This window comes from Lonchura striata, chromosome 7 (assembly GCF_050655825.1).
Source record: "Lonchura striata isolate lonStrDom1 chromosome 7, ASM5065582v1, whole genome shotgun sequence".
In the NCBI taxonomy this organism is placed as follows: domain Eukaryota; kingdom Metazoa; phylum Chordata; class Aves; order Passeriformes; family Estrildidae; genus Lonchura; species Lonchura striata.
Genome location: NC_140709.1, coordinates 24107529 through 24128748, shown reverse-complemented (window position 1 = coordinate 24128748; position 21220 = coordinate 24107529). Strand labels below are relative to the sequence as shown.

The 21220-nt window shown below is 38.8% G+C and overlaps 1 protein-coding gene across 4 annotated transcripts in view; it reads left to right on the top strand.

Moving 5' to 3' along the window:
- The first annotated feature begins 1134 nt into the window (after window positions 1–1134).
- Window positions 1135–21220, top strand: part of CERKL (CERK like autophagy regulator) — a 52727-nt gene continuing 32641 nt past the window's right edge. For all 4 annotated transcript variants that reach the window (XR_014956746.1, XM_085585166.1, XM_031505397.3 and 1 more), the window contains exon 1: window positions 1135–1357. Coding sequence is in view for 3 of the 4 variants with exons in the window: in XM_085585166.1 (XP_085441292.1) it covers window positions 1135–1357 (223 nt within the window). In the remaining variant the exon portion in view is untranslated. The remainder of the gene's footprint in view (window positions 1358–21220) is intronic.

Here is a 21220-nt window from a genome sequence, read left to right as displayed (position 1 = left end):
AGGACAATTACATTTGTATTGTTACAAACATTAAAGATAGAGTTAGTGAATTTCTTGTTTAAGAATATCCTTTTCATGCCCTAGCAAGCCACCATGACATTCGAAAACTTTATAGATGTACAAGTTTAGCCCTTACAGGCTCAGAAGCGTGTTATGAATGGGAGTTGGCCCTGCACTCTAATGTGATTGTCATCAGTGAATCTTACAGCAGCTGAGTAAAGCTGTCATACTTCCAAAGAGTAAAGTCTGTAATTTATAGAGCAAGAGTAAAGTGGTCTTCCTCCTCTGCATTCAAGCTTTGAGGATGAGGGATGACTGCAACCTTTCTGGGTATTCCTTCTGCACCGGCCCACTTGATAGCAGATCTGTTCTAGTACGAGTCAGTACCAGACTCCAAGTCACTGTTTTGCTCGAATGCAATGTTTTGCATTCTTATGAATGAAGAGTACAGCTGAGTGATGCCTCCACCCGGGTTTATGGCAATAACCTCTTTTGCAGCAGGAATGCCAACATGGTTTTTACATTAAGGGTATGTCAGAGTCACAACTTGTTAAAGACAGCCTTTTTAGGATGGAAGAGCTATTAGAACTTCGTGTCGTAGTTTTCTGAAACTAAGTAATAGCAATACTGTTAATGATAACAGAAAAGGGGAAGACGTGTGACTCTGACAAGGAAAATTAATTTCTGTAGTGGGAGCGTTCCTTCCTCGGAGAAGTAACTGAGGAGAGAACAGCGCTGAGATGCCCGAGTGCCTTCGGGCCGCTGTTCCCCGCGGGCAGCGCACCTGACGCGGTGGGGCCGGTGCCGCCCCGCGCTCTGCCGCTGCCGGCAGCCGAGCCCCGCCGTCCCGCCGCTGCCGGCCGAGGGCCCGGCCGGCGCCCTCCCGCCGGCCCCCGGGCGGGGCGGCCCCGCCTGCGGGGCGGGGCGGGCGCGGCTGGGCCCGGCGGGCGGCGGGCGCTGCGGCGGGGCCGGGGCGGAGCGGGGTGCCGGCTCGGGGCCGGGGCGGAGCGGGGGTGCCGGGGCGGAGCGGGGTGCCGGCTCGGGGCCGGGGCGGAGCGGGGGTGCCGGGGCGGAGCGGGGTGCCGCGGGGGTGCCGCGGGGGTGCCGGCACGGAGCCGGGCTGCCGCCGCCGCCATGCCGGGCGCCGCCGCCCCGCTCGCCCGCCCGCAGCGCCGCGCCCGCGCCGCGCCCCAGGAGCGGCGGCGGAGGGTGGTCCCGCTGGCCGCGGCCCCGCCGGCCCGGGAGGGGGACGAGCCGCTCCTCAGGGGCATCTTCGAGATCGGCAAGAGGAGCTGCGACGTGGTTCTGAGCGCCCGGCGGCTCCGCTGGAGCCCCATCCTGCCCGAGAGCCCCACAGGTGGGACGGGGCAGGGCGGGGCAGGGCTGTCCGCCCGGGCCGGGGCGGGCTGGGCTGTGCGGCCAGCGGGGACAGGCGGCCGGGGCAGCGCGGGGCAGTCACCCTAAGCCGGGATTGCAGTAAAGTGCTTAAAGGCAGTGCTGTCGGGCACCTCTGTTCCCTTCGAAGTTACTTTGCTGACTGAAAAGAAAAAGAAATTGTTCATAACGCTTTGAGTGTCTTGTACCTGAACCAGCTCTCTCTGGCAAGAATATTGTCCTCTTGGTGGGTCATACGAAAGGGACAGAAGGTAGAGAGCATGTTTTTAAGGCCTCTTAGCCCCAGGCAGAGCAGTAAGAGGATTTGATTTTGTTTCTACGGCATCAACTTTTCCCGGCTTATACTCTTTGGCAGCTACGGGAGCTGCCAAGTAGAGCACAGAGGAGAGTATGGTTTTGCGGGATGTGCCTGAGTTTTGTGATGAGGCTTCTGTTGCCACGTCGTTGCTCTGTGGTGTTCACACGGGGACACACTGAGAAAGTGTGGTTCCAGGATTTGATCAAGTGAAACAAATTATGTACAAAAGTTTAAGAAGCAAGGGAATGCTGCTTGAACGTATCCAAATAGATATTTTTCTCCTAGAAACTGTGAAAGCATATACATAGTTGTAAAACTGCATACACCCTCCTAAACGTGCTTGTTTATTTCAGTGACCTCCCAGTGTTTGCAAGAAAGAGGAGTCAAAGTTGTTGTATTCAGGAATGCAGTTTCCAGGCAGCGTGTTTGCCTTCCGGGATGGCATGGTTAGGTTGTCGGGCTTTTTATAAGAGTGTTGGACAGAACTTAAAAAGTTCCTATAGGTAAGATCTCATCGCCATGGAGTCAGCACTTTGAGAAGCAAAGAAGTAGTCGCAGATGAAGTTATTATGGTTCATTTAATGTAAGCATGTTGGGATACCGGAGCTACCGAAATTGAACAAATAAATACACAGTCGTGCCCTGCCGCTGACTCCTCTCTCTGCACAGTGTAACCGAGTTAATGTAGTGCTGCCCTCACACTTAAATACCTGCACCACTGAGTTCTGACTGCCTTCAGCCGGTGTGGGGACACAGTCCCTCCTCTTGGGGAGCCAGTCTGGTGCCTTGTGTAATGCTGGTACTTACTGCTGAAGGCTCTCTTCCTTCTCATTTGGGACTATCTGCAGGTCTCTGTGTATGTGATCTGTAATGTGATTTATTAATTATTTAGTTCTGTGTGTAGACCTCTAATATGAGTGTCACTTTACATTTTGCCTCCTTTAATGTAGGTTGAATTGCCATATATCAGGAACTAGGTCTGTAATTGTCTTGTAATCATCATCATTGAAGGATATTAAGGTTCAGACAGGAAGAATAGATTCTGGTGTATATTGCCCCATTCTTCCAGGGATGGGGAGTATATTCTGTGGTTTGGGATTTGTGTGTTTTTGACTTTTTGTTTGTTTGTTTGTTTGGCTGGTTTGGTTTGTTTGTTTTCCTAGGAAAAATTAATCCCTCTCAGTTGCTACTTTCATACAGGCATCAGAAACTTTTCATAGCTCCTGAAAGGTAATGAAGTATGCAGTGCCTACAGTCAGACCTATAGCAGATGGCAGGACTTCAGGAGCCCTATGGAAAGCAGCACTATGAAAAGCTGCTGCCAATTTTATCAGGATTTGGGCTTTTGCTGCACATGCATTAAATATATGCTGAAACTTCTTTCTCTGACAATTTGGTTTTATGCATTGAGCTGCTGAATAGTTTCATTTTTGAGAGGCTGCAGTTGCAGCAGTCAAATGCAAATTCTGGAACTTGAATACTTTTTCTCTCCCTCATTCTTGGCTCCCAGTAGCACTTACCCTGGGGTGTTCTGTACTGGTGCTGGGAGGAGCCATCTGTGGTAGGGTCTCATTCGTACATACGTACAGCAGTGGAGTGTTCAGAGATGGCTAACAGCTCTCTGGACAAGTCTTTCCACTGGGATTTGGCTTATGCATGTTCTCTCCAACCCAAAAGCTTCCTAATGTAGCTTGCCTGAGGCTCTGGGAGGTCAAGCCAGGTCTTCACTCTTTGCAAGTGCTGCTGAATGTCACTTGCTTGGACTCATATGTAGCAATTCTTCCTATTTGAGGGAAAGGTCTTTCTTCTATGGCAATTGCTGTAGCCTGTCAAAATCAGAGAACTATAAGGTAGTTGCTTTATTCCCTTTTTCCTAATCTCCTATCCCCCATAGTTCTCTAGATGAATTCCTGTCTTGCTGAAGTTGTCGTTTGTCATCTGCAGCTCTGTGGTTCCGATTGTTTGTTCTTACACGTGGTAGGTTGTGCAGCCTTGGCTCCTCCAGATTCTACCAGAGCTCAAAGCTGCAGCTCAAAGTTCCCAGGCAAGGGACATCTGCTGTGCCTGGGCCCAGGCACGTCACAATGATGTATGTGTAGTTCTTCTCCGCTGTGCTGTTCCTGGGGGGCTCTAGGCAGCCTGATTATCCAGAGGACTTCCTTCTTTACTCTGTCCTGGTGTTCTGCAGCTTCTGTCTTCAAGAGGCTTTTGGCCTATCTACCTTCAATTAGTCAATATCTAAACTGACCTCTTCTTTCTGAGAAAATTCTTTTTTTGTGTCAAACCACGACACTACCCATGCTTGCTGATGATTTTTGATGGCTTTCTTCATTGCTCACTCTACAGCAAAGTTCCTACCTCTGAAATAAGCATGACCCATTATGAATTTTGTGTGTTATTTGTTATAACAAAGCTTATGGCAGAAATGAGTCTTGGGCAGGCAGCTGGGTGTGGAGCCTGAGGGAGTGAATGTGTCAGGTGGGAACGTGGACAAGTGTGAGGCTCAGCTGTCCCCTTGGAAAGGCTGCAGCTCCAGCCTGGGTGTGCAGCTCAGCTGAGCCTGTTCCCCCCCCTGGGGGCACAACCCCTCTGACCCGTAGCTGGTCGCTTGCTTTTAACAGTGCCCTGGATGCCCCAGTGAAAAGCAAAGCTCACAGTCAGTAGCTGGTAGTTTTTTTCTCTAGCTTCTTTCTATGTGGCATTCCTATGCTATAATAATGGAAATTAAGAAAAATACAAGGCTTCTCTATTGATATTCCAGCCCTGAACTGTGGAGGTTTTCATTTGGAATGCTGCTTCAAAACTATAGCAGATAAAACTATGTTAAGTACAGATTTGAATATTATATGTGATTTTTCAAAGTTCCCAGAAGATCATTTGTATCCTCTTTATGCATATGATTTTTTTTTTTTTTTTGTTGCTAAATAAAGACTTTAATTCTGATAATTTTTAAAGCCTCCATCATGTTTTTAAAGTTTGCTACAGAGTTTCTAAACTGACAATAATTGCAGTTTTTCAGCAGATTTCTGTCAGGAAGTGTAACAAAACTGGCAATTGTCCAGTGCTTTACCAGTATGCAAAGCCTGGAGGATTTTGATCATCCTGAAAAACTTTTTAAGTGTAATTTCTTGTGTGTTTAGTGTACTAAACTGAATGGTATATTAAGTCATTATCTGACTGACAGCTTGCAGGTGGGGCTAATAGTCAGGATAATAATAGTAATAATCTGGATAAAACTTGCTTTTTTAAGTATAGGTAATTGAACATAATTTCTAAATTAATTAAAGAACAAGGAAATAAGACCTTGGAGTAATCCAGAGGTCAATGTACTGTTGAATATATATTTCACGATGAACAAGATAAAAATAAAAAATATATACTTTATAATTAATTAAAACGAATCAATGTATTGTTTAAGTATACTAGTCTTATCTGTAGTATGCTGTAGTTGTTGTTGATATTAATCTAAAATATAGATTTACAGATATTCTATGTAAGTGCAGCAATAGGGAAAAAGAATCACTGATGTATTTCAACAGTGAAAGAGTCAGCAATAAAGGACTTAAAATTAATTCCGAGTGCATAGTGGCCTGTTGCCAAGGCTATTTAGGAACAGATGTGGCTGAAATAGATACCAATAGTCTGTTTGGGATCTCTAAAGTAAGACATCTGTCAGTCTATCGGTCAGTCAGGAACAATGGCAGTGGAAACTAGCTGTTACAAAAAGTGAATTACTGAAGTTCCAAGAGGACCGAATTCCAAGCTTTTGGTTCTACTTCTGATATGTAGAGAACATATTTTGTCCAAGTGGCTCACCTGCTACCCAAACAGAAGAACTATTTTAAGGAAGAGAATTAAAAAATATGAAGCGTAACTGAAAGTGAGGTATTCATGTGCCATGTTAATACATGGATTAAAACATGCAGTTTTGAACAATCCCATGGTGTCTGAAGTTATAAGACTCTCAAATCTTTTCCCAGGAAGTCTGTAAAATTAATGTATTTTAGAAAAATGCTGCATGAAGCTGCAAAATAATCTACTAATCTACAATTTATTGTGGAAATGGAAAAATATTTATGGAAGGAGTCTTAAAATTTGTTCTTTATTTCAGGGGACTGTTTTGTTTTTTTCCTTTATTGAAGATCAGTTCATGTGTTTGTGGTACAATTTATGTTGTTTCATTCTTTCTGTTCTTTCTTTTATTTCACACATTGATGCACCTCTTTGCTTACATTAAAAAGGGCTAACATCTTTTGGAGATCTGATAGGGCCTTTTATATGCACTTTAATTCTCTACCTCCAAAGAGAGACATCAGATATTTAAATATTTGTTCCAGGAAAAAAGTTCCTTTGCTAGTTCTTGAAAATTATATTTGTGTCTTCAGGTTTGGATACACAGCAAGTGTTGCCTGCATTAGTGAGTTGGATTCTGATGCTATGGGAATTTGAATAACAGGATTTATTTAGCTTTCCTAGAAAGTAACCCTTCTTTATGGTCTTTTTAATGCAAAACTTTCTGTTTATGAATTTGTGGCTCTTGTAGGCCATCAACTCAGCAAGTTTTAGGCTTGGATTAAAGTGATGGGCTTTTTTTTTTGTGGTTGGGTTTTTTTCCTTTGTTTCTCCTGTAGCACTGTGTAATGATTAAGTCTTTTCCATGTTCTGTTATTACAGCTAAGGCTGTGTTTTGCTTTATTCCTCTCCTCCTTTCTGCCTGGGGAGTGAGGCTGGTGCCTGGCTGGGTGCTTGGCACGTTGTGCATCATGGGGCAGTTGGCACACCAGGAACAAGCCAGGCGTGGCTGGGGCTGGGCTTTGGCACTGAGCAGGGGGATCGAAGGATTGATAGGAGGGAACTGAAGGATTGATAGTTGGGGATTGGAGGATTGATAGGTGGGGATTGGAGGATTGATAGGTGGGGATCGGAGGATTGATAGGTGGGGATCGAAGGATTGATAGTTAGGGATCGAAGGATTGATAGTTAGGGATCGAAGGATTGATAGTTAGGGATCGAAGGATTGATAGGTGGGGATTGGAGGATTGATAGGTGGGGATTGGAGGATTGATAGGTGGGGATTGGAGGATTGATAGGAGGGGATCAGGGGGCAGTCAGGAGCTCTGTGTGGGGGTGAGCTGATGTATTGTGGGTGCAGGGGCTCTGGGGCAGTGCCCCGTGGGTGTGGGAGGGATTTGTGGGTACTGTGGAGAGGGTGTGAGTGAAGGGAGGGGATGCTGGAGCTGTTGCTGGGCAGACAGGGAGACATACAGGGTGATGCTGTGGTGGGAGGGTGTGTGCTGCAGGGTGAGGAATCACTGGGGAGTTAGAGGAGACATAATAAGGTAATAAGAAGTAGAATGTGAATTTATTAAAAAAAAAATATCAAGGTTCTGTAATTTTCTTGTTCACAGCGTAGTTGACAACTCTTGACTATGCCTTTTGGGCAAAGGTGTGCAAGAATCAATTGATGGTCCTGCTTATAGAACATGATGAAGAAAATCCAAAGGTGTATATCAAAAAAAAGTTGATATGCTAACCAATCTTTGATACCCATGCTAGTGATATTTTAATATCCACAATAGTGCTGTAACACTGTAACTCTTTCTCAGTGTAAATGAGTGTTCCTTTTAAATTATTAAAGAATATGCAGTCAAATCCCATATCTAAGTTTTCTTATCTTCCCATATCTAAGAGAAGTCTCTTATCTCAGTTTCTTAATTATCCTGGTTTTTGGCCCTTCAGAAACACTAACTTTTTTAGCCCTTCTTTCAGATCCTAGATGCTGTTGTATTCTTTCTTTGATTGTCATTTATTATATCATCCCTGAATCTGTACCCCTCTCTTATGCGCCTTTGTCTTTTTCTATTGCATCAAATGTTTCCTACTTATCTTAACTTTTAAGTGTAATTAATTGGAAAATGCATAAAAATGCATTTTTTTTTTCCTGCAGTTGCAAAATAGAAATAAAAGCAGGGAAGTCTGCCACCTGCTCTTGTTGGAATCAATAAAACTAAACTTAGAGAAACAATTTTGCTCTCCTTGTAAATGTCACGTTAACTACTTATGTTACAGAAGCAGCAAGTAAATAATAGATACTGTTGCAATTATGTAAAACCCAAATAAATAGATATTGGATAGAAGAAATCCCTTTTTGTTTGCTGTTTGCTTTAGGTTTATCTGGCTATATTATGCACTGCCTTTAGAAGGAAGGTTTTATTTAGCACATGCAGTACTCCGAAGGTATTTTTATCCTACTAAAGCAATTTATGAAAAAGCTTAAGTGGTTGAAAATCTGAGAACATAATCTGAAGAACAGAATAATCTGTGTTCCTTAACATTTGTGGGTTGTGGAATGAATGTTTTCCTTTTGAGGAAATCAGTGGTCCTGGATTTTATGACTTATGTTGCAACAGTATGTGCAGACAAAAAGCCATAATGTGTTGAGTATCTGATACATGTATTACCATATTGCCATAAGGAACTGCTATTATGTTAGACACCAACTGATTTCGTGATAGTGTTGGATTTCTCTCACATATGCTTATGTTTTTGTACAGATGATCCTTTAGGAACATCTGCTAGTTTTGTGGTGGTATCTGCTGTTTCCTTTCAAAATTTGACCTTTTTGCCATTTAGTGCTGTGACTGCTATAGAATTGTGTTTTACCAAGATCCTTTTCTAAATTGATTCCTGTCTCATAGATATTAACTGTCAATTTTTTGGGTTGTGATTTTTTTAAAAACTTTTTAAACTGCTGGCTTAAAATAAGTGACTAGAACACCTTCCTTTCAATTGTTCAGGTTGTTTCAAAAATACTGGTGTCTGTGGACTAAAAGTGTGGATGGTACGTCTCAAACTATTTCTCTAGGGAGGTAGTTTTGGAACTCTTGTCCTGTGATTTAGGAACCCTTCCCTCTTTAGTTGAAGAGAATATTTGAACAGTGACTCAGGTGTTATAAAAGAAAATGGACATTGTAAGCATCGTTGTTTTTTTTGTGTGAGACTTGATGTCTGGTAGCCTACCTGTAAGGGATTTGATGAAACATAATTCACTTATGTTTAAGATCTGGTGGAACTTCCTCCTTCCCCAGTTTTTCACTTACTTGTCATAGGAATATTTTAAATCACTGACAACAATTTTTTCAATGACTTGGTGTAACTCACTGGTCTCTAGCATATGGCTATTTCTCACCTGTGTGTTGCAAGTTTAAACAAGTGGTCAGTTCATTAACAGAATTCAGTGCTGAACTCTGAATTTCCTGGCTTTTGCCTGTTTGAGCAACGTCAGATGGTAGCTGGATGCTTTTCAGTACTGAATAGTTGCTGTAGTTGTCAGTTTATTTGAACTGTGACAATATATCTGTTCTGCCAGTCCATACACTCAAGTGAATATAGGAAAGTATTCTTTGTGAGGCTCTCAAAATGCAAAGCAACAGATGTTATGTACTGCACAATTATAGGTATCCTGGAAACAGATCTTTACACAGAGCAGACAGTCTTGGAAAAACAAAATTTGACACGTGAATGATCAAGTTAAGGGTAACAGCAATGAATCCTTATGAATAAGTATAATGCTGTTTTGCACATACTGAGCTGAGTTTGGGTAATTAAGTACTCATTGTTATATTACCCTCCTGTCATTTGACAAAAGTTTAAAAATTATCTTGTAGTTATATTTTTCTGTGTTGTTTTAGTACAGCATAGTATAAATAGAACAAGTATTGTCACTTAAAAATAACATATGAAAATGGCTTTTGAAGAAAGCCCTATGTAATTCTAAGGAGTGAAAATTCTTGTAAATAGGTTGCTAACAGTAAATAGGAAAACATTCAAGGTGATTTGCTGTGTTTCTATGTGAAAATAGCACATCTTTGCCTGGCTGATCTGTTGACTGTTCTGAAGATGGTTCAAAATGAGATTGCTCCTGTCCAAGTCCTCTCTCTGATCTCCTGTTTGTTGCATGGCCTTTTAGAGACTTGTCAAAATGCTCTGTCAAGAAAGGCACTGAAAGATTTCACACTTGGATGGTTTTGGGTTTCCCAAAGGCCTGCTCTGTCACATCTATGTAATTGAACTTGGAGTGAGGTGATTAGCTAGGGATCAAAATTATTGTGGTGCCAGTGAATAATATACTAACAGTTAGATGGCTATAGATGGTGGTAACTCATGTCAGATTCAAACTTTGAACAGATTTGTGATTTCATTCCATATATTCTGCAGCTGACATTCTCTGGTAAACCTAAGTGTATTGTATGTTTTCATGATTGGGAAAAGATTGTATACAGATGTCTATTTTTAATTTTGTATTGTTTTTATTTAAGGAAAAAGAATACTCTGAGTATTTAATGTCAAATGTAATGTTTCTTGGTCACTTGACTGCAACACACTCATTAAACAGGGCTAATAGTAACTGGAGTTGGTTTGGAAAACAATGCTTAGGAGAGAAATATGTACATGATCAATGTTTGTTTCTTTTTTTAACTGCAGTACAAGTTAAAATTAAATAAGAGCTTTTTTTTTTTTTTTGTAGTTAATTATTTAAAATATGATGGAGATGAGCAGGTGGTGATTTTGAAATTTTGTCCCTAGGTCTCACTTGTTTTATGGAAACCATTTGGGGAACGTACACACAGAAATTCAGTACTGAATGTATCATGATTTAAATGTACCCAAATGTTTGTCTTGCTTAAAGCAGATACTATTTTTTTTTTTTTCATTAGCATTTAACAATATTGATTTTATGCAGGAGCAGAGCAATAAAGTAAGTTCTTGCCTACAGCACAACTTCAAAGGTATTGCAATTTTACAGATTTGACTAGGCAACAGGACAGTGAGTCCAAGAGTGTGAATAATTACACATAGTGAAATTATTAGTGTATTGATCTCTTACTTGAATGCCATCATCTTGGAATAAAGATCAGGAGCTGAAGCTATACTGTTCCTAATGTGCATGATTATAGGTTTATCATGTGGAAAATGTCATCTGTCACTTAAACAGTTGTTAGGATTATTATGTTAAGGATAATTAGAACGTAAGTAGAGACTAAAGCAGATGTTTGTATGCTCTATAAACCAGCAGTTATTTAACCACATCTTGGATACTGTGTGCAGTTCAGTGTCCTCAGCAAAGGCAATGTGGGACTGGAGAAGGTTCAAGGGGTGACAGTGGGTAAAGGTACATAATGGCTTCTGGATGAGAGTGGCAGACCAGGCTGGCACTTTTTGGTCTGCAAGGAAAGTACTTGAGATGGTCTGGAACAAGTAGGTGGCAGTTTTGCAGCATAAGAAATAAAGTGCTTCTAATAAGGCTGAGCAGAACCAGACTGAAAACCAAATGAATAGATAAGAGAACTGTAACACTTACTGCCAAAGGATTGTTAATGCTGAAAGATTTTGTGGATTCAGATGGAGATAGAAGGTCTCATTTTACTGCTCTTAAATGTGTAGAAACCACAGTCAGTTCAGGATGTCCCAAATGAAAACAGGTGGGGAATGGAAAAGTACTAGTGGGAAACAGAATAAATGCTTTCTTTATTCCTTCTCTTCTCTTAGCATCTGCCTATGGCTATGGTTTGATATAAGATACTGGGACAGATGGACATTTGCTCTGTCCTGGTATTGCTGCTCTTACATACCAGAAACCAGTTGAATTATATTTAAAGGATATTTTGAGTAAAAGCACACACATCACTAGTTTGCAATTCCACCAGTGTCTGCAGTGCCAAGCAAGATTTGATGATAGAATTTGAACTTCAGCTTGCCTAACCTTCCATTTGCAAGGTACTTCTTTTTATTGGTGAAACAGTACCACTTAAAGAAAGTATGTTATTTGCCTAACAAAATACAAAGGGGTTAATTTTATTAAATGTTGGTTAAGAATTACAGAGCAGGAGCAGACTGTATAGGAAACTTGAATTTCTTATCCATAATTCCCTTAAAAATACTGTTCATGTGACTGCTTCCAATTATTGTAGTATTGGGTGTTTTTTTATATATTTATTTTTGTTGTGGAGAAAGGAAGGTAAATTCCAAAGACATAGACTTGTATAGGATAAGAGTCTAAAACAATTGCAATTGGTCTAGTTTGATCAATTTCAGATAGGGAAAAAGTGTAACTTCAATATACTTTGATGGTATTTTCCCATAAATATATTTATGGAAAAAATTATATTTATTTAAATAATTATTTATTGAAAAATATATTTATTTATCCATAAATATATTTGAGAAGATTTCTGATGTTCACAGAAGAAAACCCTTAATATAAAACATCCATTCCTGTTTGTTATGTCAGCCACTTAAAAATGTGTGCCAAGATATCAATACTGATTATTACTTGAACACAGGTGGTGATAATTTTCTTGCACTAATTCACTTTATGGCTAAGTCAAAGATTATTGTATTATTTGTAATATGCGTCTGGATATGTGTAAAAACTAATATTTCTTAAATTTACTTTTAAATGAGGAAAAATAGACTTAATATTGTGATAAAGGAAAACATGTATGGAATAGTAACAATAACACACTGTGCAAGTGTGTGCTGAAGAGTCTGAAGATGCATCTCTGTTGCTGTGTGGGTGCTCTGAATGGGAATTGCTCCCTGACTCTGCCACCATATGCAAGATTGTGATACTGTGAGTAAAATTCATAGGATCTGCAAGTAAGATACTTACTTCAGCCTCATAATGACAATCCCTGTGCATACTAGTGTAATGCTAGCATTTAGAAGTTTGAGGAAGTAAAATTTTCTGTATATTATGGGAGATTTGAAGTGCATCTTTGTCATCTGGCGTATTTATTCAACAGTGAAGACTGATCAGAAATTGGCTTGTTTGTTTGTTTTTATATGTCAATAAGTAATCTTTCAGTTTGATTTTAGTACTTAGTACTAGGATTAGGAATGTAAATGTGAACTGCAAGTGCAGTTACTGTACTGGAGGTAAGAGGAGTTGGTAGTAGATGCCAAATAACTTGCATAAAGTACATTGGAGAGGTTTGTTTGAAGTTGTTGGTGCATGCCAGGATGCAAAGCAGACATTGTGGAGCATTTTGGGGTGTGTTTCTTTGGAGGGTTTTTTTGATGAGTGGCTCTGTTTTAAAGCAGTCAGAAAATAGGTAGGTTTCCATATATGTACTTAGTATACTAATACAGTCATTTGATATAAAAGTGAAAGTTAGCTCTATACTTAATGTTGAATTTCATGGTACTCAATGTTGACATTTTATTCATAAAGCATTTTATGAATTCTGCATGTTCTCTGAAATGCATTAACTTATTCTACTTTATGCACTGATTATGTCACAATTCAAAATGGAGATCTCCAGATTTTTGATAATCTCATGAAAATTTCAAAAAATATTTAAATGACTCATTACCATTTATTAATATAATTTCTGAATGGTATAACAACATAAAATATTAAAACAACTCTAAGGGCTACACCTGATAATTTTGAGTGCATTTTAATTTTCAGAATAGCATTATATATAATTTTTTATAGACTAACCAGATATTGCCTAGCATTATTTTTTTCTGCTAAATATTTTGTAGGCCTGTTGATAGACTTTATAAGCATCTGATGCAATGGACCACAATTTAAATTAGCTCAGAGATATTTCTTATCTGCAGTTTTTGTTTGACACGGGTGTGTTGCAGTGTGCCTGCTGCTCGATGCAGTGAGCGTGCCCTGAGCTCGGTGCAGATCCACGGGCACAGGTGGGTGTCCTGGTGGCACCACGCAGGGAAACACATGGCACTACACAACATGGGGCAAAGAGCACGCAGTTGGAATTAGAAATCATTTTCTGGATACCTTGGACGTTTGTGCTTGTTCATGTACGGGTAGTAATTTCTAAAAAGGGTGTGCATGTTGTTCTATTGAACATTTGTGAGACACACAGCACTCTAATGTAGTTATCCTTACTTTGTGCAGAGATGAACTATTGTATGAGCTTGTTTGTGTCAATATTTTAATAATTTATCTTTATAACTGCTTTTGACTATATTTATAGTAACATTGGCACCCTGTGTACAGAAGATAAAATCAGTGCTGAAAGGAAACTTGCATCCATCTGGAAGCAATAAACTTTTCTAAAAGACTGCACAGTGTTACTTAATCCTGTGATTTCTCACTGTGAGTGAAATTAAGGTTTGGTTCAGTTGTGTCACATCATATTGGTATCAAATCTTTTGTGAGAGCTATGTCATAGTGTTAAGCTACAAAAAAAAGAAAATTAAAATTGATGACAGTCTGAGAATGTAATTTCCTCAGTCCCAGAATTATGCATCATCGCAAATGGAGTCAATTCTATATAAGAAAAATAATTGTAATACAAGAAAGCTTCTGGAGTGTTGCATTTTGTAAGCCTTCTCTTTATATGAAGTGCTAATTTGTATACTGCACAATTGACTAAGAATATCTTGAATTTGGTGTTGCATTCCAAGTAATTTTTTTATTGTACATCTATCATGTAATATAAATTATATTTTTTATATGAAAAAGTATTTTATAAAGTTAGAGAAATATGAACAGCGTCCATAAGAAGAAAGGGAAAAAAAAAAATCTCTATTATAAAGATAATCTAATAAAATTCTGGAAGTTTTTTGATACTTTTCTTTTAAGTTTGTTACTAGTGTGGTATACATGAACAAAATAGGATTTATTCACCCCTGCAGGCAAAGTGGTGTAGCCTGCATTCTTCCTGTTCCTAAGTGGCAGCTGAGTGTTGGGGTGAGGGAAGGGTTTTATGCTTGTCAGAGGTTCTGGTGGTGCTATTGCCATGTCTTGCCCTTGGGCTAGTGCAGGAGAAGCAGATACAATGATACAAAGGATCACAGAGTTTCCTTCATAAATCTCTGAAAAAAAGGAAATAGACCAGAGATCAATGAGGATAAAGCCAAACATATAGAAGTTCATGGATGAGCTCATCTAGCAGCTGATAGCTATGCTTTGATAGCTAAAAGCATCACTTGCTAGGGTACATGAATTATCAAGTTTACAGAGGGAAGTTGAATTGTCTTTAGAATGGGCTGCTTGTTCTTTTTTCCTGAAGAAAATATTTCTTGAAAACCTTTTCCAGAAGAGACTAAAATTCAGATATTTGAGACATGATGAATTCACTGAACACTGATATTTAGCAATGTGGATGGTTTCTAAATCTGTATTTGAGGCTGAGGCAGATCTAATGCAAGACTCCAAGTAAAAGTAATTGTTAACTTGTATTAATCAAACTCAGTAATGTTATGTGGCCATAAGAGGTAATTTGTTTCCCCACTTCCCCTTATTTTCTGAAATGACAGAAGTAATTGCTGTGATTGTAGCATAAATTAGCAGGTACAAAACATTGTATATGTGAGATGCTTTCAAGAACATGTAAAATTAAGCTCATGTTTCCTCTTTGGCGATTCTTTAGTATATTTCAGCTCTGCTAGCCCATTCTATTAAATCATGTAGGCTACTAGATACCAGTCTTCTCTTTATTTCAGAAATCTCTCACAAAATAATTTCCCTTTTATGATGGCTGTATATTTGGTCTGTGTAAGACCAATCATTTAATTTGATACATATGTTTGGGGAGGTTTTGGGAAATGATGGAAATCAGTGATGCTATTTACCATGTTGTTACTCTGAAGTTCCTACCATAAGTTCTCTTACTTATTAAATGAAAAGCCTCAAAGTTTAAGCCACTAAGGTTTGCAGCTACTTGCCAAATCATATTATGAAATTAGGCAGTATGTGGGCCATATTCTTAATATAAAATGTAGAGCTTTCTATAGTACATTTCCAGTGACCTCTTTCTTGCTCTGATGTTAATAAGAAAGTGTAATTATTAAAAGCAAAGCTTTTGCTTAATGCATCCTCTCAAATGCTTCAGGATGGGAATCAGTCCTTGTCTGCCTTGCTTCTTTTCAGCTTACCTTGTTGTTCTAGCATTATTCCCAATAGATCTTTATGCTATTTTAAAATTAATCATCTCCTTCAAATGTATTTGTAGAATGAAGGGGAACCTCTTCCTTAAGCTGAAGCTTTTTCTCTGGAACAGCGTTAGACCTTCTGCTAAAGCTTCAATCACACTTTTTTTGCAGAGGTATTTACTCAATTAGCTCTCTGACTTCTTTTCAAACTGCCAGTGTCAGTATGTTTTTCTAATGAAATTCTGCCATTAGCCTGTAGTTAATAAGCAGGGTACTTCATTGCTCTATGTGAGAGCTGAGTCAAGACAGTAATGAAAGCTTGATGGATGGATGTCTGATGAGCCTCATGACCACAGGAAGGCCTTTTCCATGGGCTGCTGACCAGGATTCTGGGTATGAGCATGGCTCTGAGATGTGGTCATGCTCAGAGGGGAAGTCCCAGGCCTGGCCTTTCTCCACAAGGCCTCAGCTCCAGCAAAGCCAGCCTCTGAGCTGTACTCAACTATGCTCTTACAGTGTGGGATCCTCTTTTCTTTTGGTTCTGCCAGAACTAAGTAGTTGGGTGATGGTTGTTCTTTTTGGAAGTTTGCCTATTGCCATCATTTAAAGCTGTAGTGAAACTTAACCAAATTTTAAGTGCTTGAGTCTGATGCAGCTCAAGACTTCAAGGACTACACCAATTGTCCCCGAAAGCTGCCCTTCTTTCAGTTGCTGTGATAGGATGCTGTGCACAGGGGCTGTATGTGCAACAGCCCTGTGGTTTGGTGGGGATGTTCAGAAGCTTGAGGATTCGTTTTTAACAGATATGGTGGAGAAGAGGGGCTGGAATCAGCTGGTTGTAGTGTCTTGAGGAAAGAACCATTTGAAAAGTGGTGAGGGACAAGAGGAGAAGTGGAAAGGTAGAAGGTTACAGTTTTAGATGGATTTACCCATGCTGTGACTATAGTAAAAGTGTTTAGAAATAAGTGAAATTATTCTGTTATGTAATGTAAGCCTTTATCCTGTGACTGAGATTTGCATTGGAAAATTACTTGGATTTTTTGGCCAGTGTTGTGTTGAAAAATTGAGACTTGAAGTACAAATTTATTCCGGAATTTTATTTTACAATATGTCTGCTATTCTTTGTAAAAATATTATTTTTTAGAGGTAGCTATCTGTGATAGTAGTTTAAAATAAGATGACTTCTTCTTTTCCAGTTCTTACTGACTCTTTGGGGAGTTACAATTGGAAGGGAAAATGCACAGCAGATTGGCTCAGGCCATGTTGACTACCTGATGAAAGGAGACAGTCCCAGGTCTTCCTTCTTCCCTGCTGTGAATTTTCATAGCATTTTGTAGCATCTCTAGTTTTGTAGGACTTGTGTTGAACTGATTGTACTAAACAATGTGTCAGAAGAATAAACCAGGGGAAAAGTGGGCAAGCTCTGTTACTTTAGGAGATGATTTGACTCAGCTGGGTTCTGCCCAGAGCCAGACTTGGGGAAAAGGGCTGGACTGCACAGTCATGGCTGGGGAGTGGAGGGTAGGTGTCTGTATTGAGAGAGGGATTAGCAGGAAGGAATTGCATTTGCTTGGCAAAATACATCACTTCTCCCTAAGATTCTCTAGAGAAGGAGAATGAAAATGGGTTGTATTCCTGTCAGATGTTTTTAAGCTCAGTTTTCTGCCCTGAAGGAATACAGCTGCTGCTGCAAGTGAATAGCTGCCATTAAAAGGTGAAGTGAGTAGTTGCACCCTGCTTTTTCTCTCCAGCTCTGCAGAAACCGAGATGCATCCCTTCAGTCCCTTGTAATACTTTCTGAGCTCCTTGCTGCTCCCAAGCAGGTTATTGCACGCAGTCTGAGAAATGCATTTCTGGATTAGGGCCTTACTTGTGTTAAACTTCTCCTGTAACACCTTTTTAAAGGACTAGAGTAATGTAAAACTAATCTTCAAAGAAAAACCAGCCCTTCCCCAACCTGGCCCTGGCTGTACCACCTTCTCCTCAGCTTACGTTTGATACTTTTGGCAAACAGAAACTGGAATTTTGCTTTCTCTGCTTGCAGAAGAGAGTAAGAGGCATAGCATCAAATTTTACCAGAAGTGTTGCATGACCTATCTTTTTGAAATAAGAAATCATTCAAAATTCATGTGTTTTTTGAAATGGCTTTTCTGTCTCATGTTTAGAGTAGTTAAATAAGTGCTAAATAGCCAGAAAAGCTTTGCAGTTTTTCTTGGCTTTTCTGGCAAGATCATATCTGCTTTTCTCACTGCCAGCCCTTCTTAATCAATAAGTAGCTGAAAACTGTAGAGGTTTTATGAATCAGCTGCATGCTGCTTTCTGTGCTTTGCTGATTTACAGTGAGGGAAAAATGGGCTTAGTAACTGATGGGCTAGTAGGTGCTGGTTTTTATGCACTAGACATGATACTAAATATTCCTAAACATAGATTTATAGACATACTGTCAAAAATAATTATATTTAGAATTCTATTTTTCTTTTTTAGTTTATATTAATATAGTTATATTTTATTGTATGTCCCAAATTGTTATATTGAAAGTAGTGTTCATCCAGTGTAGGATGGTCTGTGATCAATGTTATAATAAATAAGTGTTTCATAATAAAGCAGTTCTATAATAAGTACTGATCACTGTATTTCTGTATTTTCTTTAGTATGGTCTTGATGATTTTTTAAAATTTCTAATTGTTTCTGTTAAGTTCCACTGCACTCAGCTGTATCAATCAACTATGAAGGAAGTAAACTTTGAAAATGTAGTGGGGCAGAGGGACTAAAATGTGTATAAGGTTTAATTAATCATTATAGTCAGGAGGGCTAGGTGTCTTGTCAAAGGTCACAGGAAGCATTTGTGACCAAGGGAGTATAACACTCTTTGCTTAGTGTCCAATTCTTGTACTTGAATTATAGTCACATTTCATGTGTGTTTTCTGGTATTTTCCATGTACTCAGATATTTGTTATGGAAATCAAGTCCTTAAGTATCACATCTAGATATTGGGCTTCTGTGGTAAGATAACAGTCCAAAAAGTGGTTCCTTGTTGAAGTGTTGGTGTTTATACTTAAATACCACATTTTCTTTAAAACTGTTCTATTTTTTCAGTAGTAATGCTCTTTTTCTTTGTGTATATTTTCATCAATTTTGCTGTAAACATGAGGCAGTTAACACTCTAAACTAATTAAAACTTGGTTTACTATTTACAATTAAACTCTATTTGTGTGTATTAGTTCCTCATCTTTTGATTTATCTCAGTATAGTTGATTCAGAGATAATTTTTTTGTTAAATAAGAGATTTGACTACCATAAATAGGAAAAAGATAGGATAGTCTCATCACTTGAAATTAGTGAGATGACAAATAGGGGCATAAAACTTCCTAGAAATTCATCTATCCAGGCAGGTTTTTCTTTTTTCATGCTGTATTTGGAAAAAAAAAAAGTGGACATGTGCAGAAACTGTGAGTACAATTAGCGTCAAGCAGATAAATCCAACTCTAATCCTGTTTACGCTCTACATCAGACAGATGTGCTGAGATTGATTCAGACAAGCCCTTGGCTTATAGTAACTTTTTTTTAAAGTGCCATATATTCTGGTTTTGTTAGATCTTTGTTAAATGTTAAGTGCTGTTAGTTTTGCTCTTCCTAATGCTTGTAACCTACTTTATGCAGGTTCCCTCTCTGCTTTCATGATGACAAGGCAGCCTGGTAGAAGAGATTATCTTTATTCCTTGTAATTAAATTGACTTTTTTTTTTCAGAAGATACAACAATGGGAAGTGGGTACTGAATTAAATAAATAGCATGATATCTAATAGATGTACACTTAAATCTCTTGCAAGAACAGATGGTACCCAATATCTTTCTGAGTAATGTGAGAGGACAGTTAATGTCCTGAAACTGCTCGCAATAACCAATACAATACTAACGAGCCAATGCGGTTTTCAAAGTTTAAAAAGTGTCTAATACAATATATACTTTATTGCAAAAGTAAGCTTGGTTGTTACCTCATTCTAGAAATATTTTATAAATACAGCTCATGACTTAAATTTTCTCTATTTGGGTTGTTTTATAAAATTATGCTGCATTTGTGATGGTCTTATTTTCAGTAAGCAGAGACAATGGAAATTATAGAATATGCCTGGGATTTTATGCAGATTTCTTTACAATTTTAAGATAAAATGGGCTGTCCTCATCCTACTAGCTAATTCAGCATTTTCTCTAGAAAAACTTGAGGATGAAGGTTTTTACAATTCAGCATTCCTAGAGTTTATATCCTTTTCCAGGATGCCTCTGGAAATGTATTCCTGTAGAACCAACAAGGTCAGATAGTGGTTTTGAAGGTCTAGTGCTGACTAGTAAGAATATTTTATTTTAAATATCAATAGTTTTGATGTGCATCTGAGCAACATAAGAATTTGATAAATATAGAGGAAGAGGAAAATGCACAAACAAGTAAATAACTAGCTGAAATAGTCATGAGAAGAAAATTCAGATCTTACCTGGCTTAAGACTAAATGCCATTTTATGAAAGCTAGTGGGGAATAAAAAGTGTTTTATCAGGCCTCCATTTTACTTGACTTGTGCTGGATAAACAGGCTAAAGTTTGTAACTTAGTTCTGGTGCACATTCATAACATTGGCATAATAGAGTTCATGATATCCTCAGCAAAACTAAGAGTTAAATCCAAAATATGGTTTATTTTAAAGAATGATTTATTTAAAAGTATTTAAAAAACAAACTCAGAATATTTGCATTGGTCTGGGGAAATGAAAGTTGCAGCTTAGTTACTGCTACAGAATGGTTGTGGTTATATTTCCATTCTCCTAAAACATTGAGGTTGTGTGCTGGCATTTTCAGCGCACTGTATGTCTGACAGTGAGACGTTGTGAAAAAAACCTAAGCAGACCCCCTCAAAAATTCTGTTTTAAAAGTTAAAGCAAGTCTTTAATGTAGATATTAAACTATGTAGTTCTAGGTAATTTGGGACCTCACCAGTCAGTTTTTAATTTCAGGCCTACAAAGACTATTTACCCTGAAATGTTTTAGAAGAGCAGTACAAATTTTGACAGAAACTTAGATCTTGGGTTTAGTAATGTTAGTACCAAGTTTGCTTGTACAATGTTCACTTTGAGTTTCTGTAAAATATTAGTTCAAATGGAATCCGTTATACAGTATTTTTTTCCCGCTCAGTTCCCTCATTTTTAAGGATACATTGACTGAAAATACTTTTTCAGCCGTTGTGTACAGTACTTCAGGATTTATGTTGGGGGTTTTAAGAAAATTATTTAGGTGAGTTTTCTCCTGTTTATTTGCTGTGTACTTCTGAAAATATGGACTTGCCTGTGTACTATCTCAATGCACACCAACATTTACTTGTCCCAGTATTCCTGCTAGGAGCGGAATGATTTCAGCCCAGTTTTACACCTTAGTAGCTGATTTATGGAGATATTAGGACGATAAAATCTAACAAGTTGGGAAAAATATGTGGGAATTATAACAAGGTCATGCTTCTATTTGTTGCAGGTAATTTGATACAGAACAGGAAAAAAAATGGATTTGTTGAGAATTGTGAGGAGAAGTTATACTGACTTGAGCTTTAGCTGTGTTAGCATGGCTGAGAAGC